General features: G+C 48.1%; 2 protein-coding genes across 3 annotated transcripts in view; both read right to left on the reverse strand.

Moving 5' to 3' along the window:
• Positions 1–3,217, reverse strand: part of LOC119576412 (exopolyphosphatase PRUNE1-like) — a 15,469-nt gene extending 12,252 nt beyond the window's left edge. For both annotated transcript variants that reach the window (XM_037924105.1, XM_037924106.1), the window contains exons 1-2: positions 3,092–3,217; positions 1,450–1,554 (exon numbers count right to left, since the gene is read on the reverse strand). In XM_037924105.1, coding sequence (XP_037780033.1) covers positions 1,450–1,554; positions 3,092–3,136 — 150 coding nt within the window. In that variant the 5' untranslated portion in view covers positions 3,137–3,217. The remainder of the gene's footprint in view (positions 1–1,449; positions 1,555–3,091) is intronic.
• Positions 3,218–4,132: 915 nt separating this feature from the next.
• Positions 4,133–7,500, reverse strand: part of LOC119576413 (MDS1 and EVI1 complex locus protein EVI1-A-like) — a 15,845-nt gene continuing 12,477 nt past the window's right edge. Inside the window, exon 2 of the mRNA XM_037924107.1 lies at positions 4,133–5,828. Coding sequence (XP_037780035.1) covers positions 4,305–5,789 — 1,485 coding nt within the window. The 5' untranslated portion in view covers positions 5,790–5,828 and the 3' untranslated portion in view covers positions 4,133–4,304. The remainder of the gene's footprint in view (positions 5,829–7,500) is intronic.

Consider the following 7,500-nt stretch of genomic DNA (forward strand, 5'->3'; position numbering starts at 1 on the left):
AATAATAATAATAATAATAATAATAATAACAATAATAATAATAATATTATTATTATTATTATTATTATTAATCATCATCATCATCATCATCATCATCATCATCATCATCATCATCATCATCATCATCATCATCATCATCATCATCATCATCATCATCATCATCATCATCATCATCATCATCATCATCATCATCATCATCATCATCATCATCATCATCATCATAACAATAGGAATAATAATAACAATAATAATAATAATAATAATAATAATAATAATAATAATAATAATAATAATAATGAGAAGAAGAAGAAGAAGAAGAAGAAGAAGAAAAAGAAGAAGAAAAAAAAGAAAAAGAAAAAGAAGACCACGAAAAATCAGGATTCCAAAATGTTAAGAGAGCGAACATCGCTGAAAAACGACCCAAAAATACCGCAAGGATATGGCCAAAAAAGGAAAGAATTTGGTTCTACGTAACACTACCATCACTGACAAGGACCTGAGCTTCTACCTCTACTTGGCACTGTAACAGAGAGTGGCACCCACGACCTCCTACGCCTTTGGGTAGGGATGAGGACATTTCTCTTGATATTATTCTCTCAATATTATTTCTCTCATTCCTATCATTTCATGGTAGTAAATGATCGACTTTGTATGACACACTTCATGGCGTTAAACGATTGACACTGCATGACATTATCTTGTCGTAACCAAATGGCACTCTTTTTTTTTTATCTTCTTAGCTTATACAACACCACATGGCAGAGCACCTTCTCGTACACTGCCACTAACTCCAGGACCCTACATGGCACTAACTCCTGGACCCTACATGGCACTAACCCCTGGACCCTACATGGCACTAACGCCTGGACCCTACATGGCACTGACTCTTAGACCCTACATGGCACTAATTGCAGGACCCTACATGGCACTAATTGCAGGACCCTACATGGCACTAACCCCGAGACCCTACATGGCACTACCTCCTACATATCCCAATGGCAATATATACGACCATATCTTCATACCACATGGTCGCGTACGTTCGCGCTCGACGGCACCATTATAGTAGATGGTTTGGCATCTACTATTTGGACTGGTCTATATCTCCTTATGAGAGTCATTGTTATGGGTATGTGTGCCCACAGGTTGAGTGCCGGAGGTGAAGTGGAGATCAAAAGGGGGGACGGTAGGCTAAATTTTGGGTAGTCCTTCTGCTGTCGTTGTCGTGGTCGTCTGGACGATAAGGAAATGCTGATTTCGGTTCCGAATTGGGCGGCTTAAGGAACGAGGGGAATCCGCTGCCCCGTTGAGCGAGGGCATGGCTGTGGAACCTGGTATGACCCAAACTACACTGAACTTCAGGTTGCGGGGTCGTGTTGGTACACCATCTCACTAATTCCACATGACTTTACCTTCCACCGTATCCGAATGGCACTGCTTGGCACTCACCGCCCTTAGGGAGTGCAGGAGGAAGGCGTAGGTGATGGCACTGACGGCGGAGTCGAGGTCACAAGCCTCATTCCCCATGACGACTTGGACCTTCTTGCAGGAGCTCTGTCACGAAGAAATAGAGGGTTGTTTTAATGAGTGAAGAGGAGGGAGGGAGGGAGGGAGGGAGGGAGGGAGGGAGGAGAGGAGGGAGGGAGGGAGGGGAGGAAGGAAGGAAGGAGGGAGCGAGGGAAGGAAGGAGGGAGGGAGGGAGGGGGGAGGGAGGGAGGGAGGGAGGGAGGGAGGGAGGGAGGGAAGGAGGGAAGAAAGGAAGGAAGGAAGGAAGAAAGGAGGGAGGGAGGGAGGGAGGGAGGGAAGAAAGAAAGGAAGGATGGAAGGAAGGAAGTGGTGGTCCCAAGCCCGGCTAAAATAGAGAGAATGATTACCTAAAAAGGTAACACCGGCACTCTCCGTGGAAAGGAACTGGGGACCCTACCACGTACTCACTCCAAGAGCATCACAACATGAAAACTACAATTAAGAATCATGCTGTGACCACGGCGGCTCAAACATGAACATACCGTTAAAAAAAATGTATGTATGTATGTATGTATATGTGTAAAGCGCATATAATTTTGCTATAAAGGACGATCAGTGGAATGTTAATGCTCTGTAACAACACTCGTATACACATGCAGTTATCAGTGTTGCATCATGTGTTCTTGTTCCTTTTTTTTTACTCCTCTCCCCCCTTTTCCCCCTTCTTTCTCTCTCCCCTCCCCTTTTTAAAATTTTTTTTTCCCCCCCCCGGCTCTCCCCCCCCCCCCCCCCCCCCCCCCCCCCCCTTTTTTTTTTTTTTTTTTTTTTTTAAATTTTTTTTTTTTTCCCCCCTTTCCCCCTCTCTCTCTATTCTCTTCTCTCTCTCTCTCCCTCTCCTCGTCTCTCCCTTCCTCTCCTCTCTCTCTCTTCCATTTCTCCCTCCTCTCTCCTCTCCTCCCCTCTCCAGGGTTTTTCTCCTCTCTTCTCTCTCCATTCTCTCCCTCTCTTTTTTTTCCCAGCTCTCCCTCTCTCCTCTCTCTTTCCTCCCTCCCCTTCTTCCCCTTTTTTTCCCCCTCTCTCTCTCCTCCTTTTCTTCTCTCCTTCTGTTTTCTTTCTTCCCTTCTTTTTTTTTCCCCCTTCTCTTTCTTTTCTTCTTTCCTTTCTTCTCTTTCTTCTCTCTTCTTTCTTCTCTCTTTCCTTTTTTCTTTTCTTTTTTCTATTTCCTTTTTTTTCTTTCTTTTCCTTCTTCTTTTTTTTCTTGTTGCCTTTTCTTCTCTTTTCTCCTTTCTCTCTCTCTTTTTTCCCTTTATTCTCTTTTTTTTCTTTTCTCCCCCTCTCCTTTTCAATCCCCCCCCCTTTTCTTCCCCTTTTCTTATTCTCTTTTTCTTTTCTTTTCTCCCCTCCTCTTTATTCTTCTCCCCCCCATTCTCTTCCTCTCTCTCCTCTCTCTCCCTCGTCCCCCTCTAACCTCTCCCCCCGTTCTTCCTCTCTCCTCTCATCTCTTCTCACTCCTCTCTCTCTTCTCTCCTTTTCTCCTCTCCCCTCTCTCTCTCCCTCTCTCTCTCCCTCTCTCTCTCCCTCTCTCTCTCCCTCTTTTACCTCTCTCCCTCTCTCTTCTACTCACCAGTGTTTCCTTAGCATGACGGAGATATGCCACTAAGCCTGACATGTTCTGTTGAAGATGAAACAAACACAGATATTCACTATCAACAACACCCACTCACGCGGCCAGCTTTCCCCGGGAAGTCAGTGATGCGATTAAACAATATGCGTTTTGGTTTCGTTTTATTTTCTAGTTCAAAATAAGTCTTATCCTTTATCTTCTCGTGTTTATTAAGTCTGTATTTTTTGAATAGCTAAATGTGGTTTATTTTGTCTTATAGAATTATACTTCTGGTGTTTATATGTTTTTTAAAAGAGAGAAAAAGAAAATGGATATTTACGTCATTTTCTGACGGGAGACTCAAGTAAACGCGACTTCCTCGTGGTAACCTTTTTTCTGTAAATATTGGTCTTTCCGTATTTTTTTTTTCTGTAAATATTGTTCTTTCTGTGTGCGTGTATTGTTAAGAATTAGATTTTTTTATAAGAAGGACAATAGTTCTCTCCTCTTTTATGGTAATATATGATTTATATATTTATCAAGTGTGTTTCTGCCCATGTGTGCGTCTTTGTACAAGTAGGGGGGGGGGGGGGGGGGATTTGGTGTACATGTGCATGTTTACGTCTTCATGTGTACAACCACAGCCGTGAACGTGTATGAGAAAGCTCATCATAGGCAATACAATAAACAATCCACATCAATGAATATCTTTTTATTTACCCCTTTCGTCTATTTACATACAAACATATCACTAAATATTCTTCAGGAATGGCATAAAAAGTCATGGATAAAAAAGGATCTAGCCTCCGTTGACTTAAAACTACAAGAACGTCAGGTTAGGACACGGATGAAATTTTCCAACAAAACACAATTCACCTTTTTCGCGGTTTCGTTTGGATTTGTCATAATGAAGAAAAAAGAAAAACTGTCTTTGGTGAGGTACTTTTCATGACTAGATTATATAGAAAAAAAAATATGTTTATCTATTTAAGTGCACTTTTAATGTCTAGTGATTACTTTGTGTCAAAGTTGGCAGTGAAGGGGATTCTAGATTCCCCTCTGTTTTTTTTTTTTTTTTTTTTTTTTTTTTTTGTAATAGACTAGACATCTCTGAATCATTTACCGATTTGCAAGTCACTGTACAGCTGTACAAATTAACAAACAACAAATAAGGGCGTCGAACTAAACAAAGGACTATCTAGGACTAGGTCTATCTGAGTGAGAGGCCGACGCGCTATTCTATTCTGGAGCGCTTCGCCGGCGGTTCGTCGGGCGCCGCGGCGTGCAGCTCCTCGGGCGCGCTGTTGTCGGCGGCGCAGCTTCCGGAAACGAGTCTCGCCGGCACCGCCGTGATCTCCAGCTTGATCTCCTCGTCGGTGTCCACGTCGAGTCTGTCGGCGTCCAGATCGGCCGCGCTGCTGCTCGACAGGGACGCCACGCTCGAGTCGGGGATCTCGGGCGCTTCGGGCGAGTCGGGAGGGTTGGGGCCCTCCTCCTCGTGCTTCTTGAGGTGGCGGTCGAGGTTGGTCTGCTGGCCGAAGCAGCGGTCGCACAGCGGGCACTTGAACGGCTTCTCCTTGTTGTGGATGTTGCGGACGTGGCGCTGCAGGTTGGACGAGATGCTGAACGAGCGCTCGCAGTACTTGCACTTGTACGGCTGCTCGCCCGTGTGCGTCCGCAGGTGCCGCGTCAGGTTGGCCGAGCGCGGGAACACCTTGCCGCAGAACTTGCACGTGTACCTGTCCTTGGCGCTGCGAGTCGTGTGCGGCGCCAGGAGGTCGCTGTAGGGCCGGCCGAGGTCCGCGTAGTGGCGAGGAGTGGCCGGGAGGTGGCTCTTGAAGAAGTCGAGGCCGACCGACCTCGCGGGAGTGACGGGGGGGAGGCTCGCCGGGGGGAACAGAGAGCCGAAGAGGGGATAGCGGGGGGGAGGGAGGCAGCTCCCCGCCATGAACGCGCTGCGGTCCAAGGACCTGTACATGTCCAGCAAGGCCGCGGGATGGAGGGGTCGAGGGTAGACGAGAGGCAGCTTCGTAGGAGCATCACTCTGAACCTGCGGAGGCGTCGTCGGCGGCGCAGAGGTCGTCGTCGGCGAGTCCTTCAACAAGTCGCTTATTCTCAGGAAGGGATGGTCTTGTCTGGGCTTCGGTCTCACCACCTCCGCCTGGCTCTCGGGCTTCTCTGAGCGGAATCTGTCGTCGCTCGTGGCGTCGGGCGCTTCGCTGTCGGAGTGGCTGGAGGTCACAGCGCCGTCCTCGCCCTCCAGCCGCCGCTTGGTCGTGAGGTCGAGCGGAAGCTCTCTCTTGTCGTCCTCGGCGTCCGGTCGTCTGGCCAGCCGCAGTTCGGCGACGTCCGCGGCAGCCGGTATGTCCGCCGCCGCGTCGATGACGGCTGTGACTTTGAGGGAGGCGTGGGTGGCGGAGAGCCGCGGCGAGGAGGCGGGGGAGCTCCTGGCAGAGTCCCCTGCGGCCTGCGCCCTCGGGGAAGACGGAAGGACCGGCACGGATTTCTCCTCGGCCTCCTTCGGCGAGTGAGGCGAGAGGGCCGGGCTGCGGCCGTGGTGGATGGGGAGGAAGAATGAGGAATGCAGGAGAGGGTAGGTGGGGGGAGGATCCCGCGGGGGCTGTGAGGCTAGCATCTGGTAAGTGAGGAGAGCGGGCGGCACCACGGACACTGGCGCCCGCGGGTACAAGCTGAAGCCTCCAGAAGGTGCTGACTGCATCGTGGCCACGGGGGAGGGAGCGCTGAACACGGCGTAGCTCTGTCAACAATGAGAGAGAAAACAATTACTAAAATGATGCTAAACATGTTATTCATATTCTAAAATGACCGCGCCTATGATAAATAAGATTAATCATGCATCATTCCCAGTCATCACACGTTCATATCGTACTCAAAAACACCAAGCCACACGTCCTCTCACCCTAATTACACTTAAAACTCACCACGGAAACTATCAATCTTCGCATCAATTCCGAGAAAAACACTAAACAGTCATCACTTATCACATCAAATGCCATCAACCATCATTAACAACCGACCAGCGCAATCATCAATCAATCCCGCAAGCACAAAACGCCAACTGAATCACCAAGTTTCGAAATCGATTCCACGAAGCACCAATGAAACACGCACCTTAGAGAGACACTATTCGAGACAAACGCTAATAAAACACTAATTCCGGATCGTCCTCGTCAGCGCCACCGCCAGGAGGAGCAGCAGCATCGCCAACGACCCTTCGGCACTAGGTCACGACAATGACTATCGCCACAGGTGTCCGCGGCGCCTCGGGGTTGGGTGTGCGAGCGAGAGAGAAAGAGGAAGAGAGAGAGAGAGAGTGTGAAAGAGAGAGAACCGTGTGAGTGTGTCACCGCTCGCGTGTGTGTGTGTGTGTGTCTATGTGTGCATTCGTGCATGCCTGTTTACGAGAGCCTGAGAGTGGAAAGGCGAGCGTCAACACGTAGGATGCGGACAGGTCAAAGGTCACGGAAGTCAGCGTAGCGTGATGGGTCCGTTGAGGAGCGGCGGCCGCGGAGGGCGGGGGAAACAGCAGCCTCGACGGCCATGGCGGAGCGAGTCAGCACTCTGCCTTGCGTTAGTTACGGGCACTGTGAAATGTCATATATTATTCCTGTCAGTATTATGCATATCTTCACGGAGAAGTGACGCCGGAAGGGAAAACGACCACAGATCGAATATACTTAACATTTCGCTTTTTTAAAGGCAGTTACTGTACTTCTAAGACATTAATTGGAGTAATTAGACTGGAAAGCCCTAGGTGAGTGCGAGAAAGTCTCCTCATGTCGGACACCCGAGAGATGTCACGCCAGACCACGTGACATCTCGAGCGAAATTTCCCGCGCGATCACAAATAACGTCCGCGGGGATTAAAAAGTTTCCCGTAAGAGAGCGCGAGGTCAAACGTTTTTTTTTTTTTCTTTCGCTACTTTTTTTTTCCTCTCTCTCTCTCTCTCTCTCTCTCTCGCCCGAACGCCAGTGACCTAAATGGTAAATGTCGCTGGATTTTATCAGGTTACAAAGACGTTTGGTCATCATCGTTGACCCATTAAGAAAAGGCTTCGTTTCTTTAAAAAAAAAGATAAAGAATGGAATCATTCATTGCCGTGACGTGTCCGCAACGACCCCTTTGCATTGTCTCGGCCCAAAACTACTCGCTCCCAAAAACCAAACCTTTCAAAACACTCATTTGCGATAAGTGCGATTGTCGCCAACGTCAGACCAATATCGAAAAAAAAAACAGAATCATTATTTTTTTTTTTCTCTCTCTCTCTCTTCTTTTTTTTACGATATTAGACATCTTTCGCTGGTCACGCAGACACGTCCATCACGGCGAGACACTTCAAGTACCATTATTTCTTCAATGATCTCACTGACAGTCACTGATATTCCTTATATGACCACAATCACCGCCC

This window comes from Penaeus monodon, chromosome 8 (assembly GCF_015228065.2).
Source record: "Penaeus monodon isolate SGIC_2016 chromosome 8, NSTDA_Pmon_1, whole genome shotgun sequence".
In the NCBI taxonomy this organism is placed as follows: domain Eukaryota; kingdom Metazoa; phylum Arthropoda; class Malacostraca; order Decapoda; family Penaeidae; genus Penaeus; species Penaeus monodon.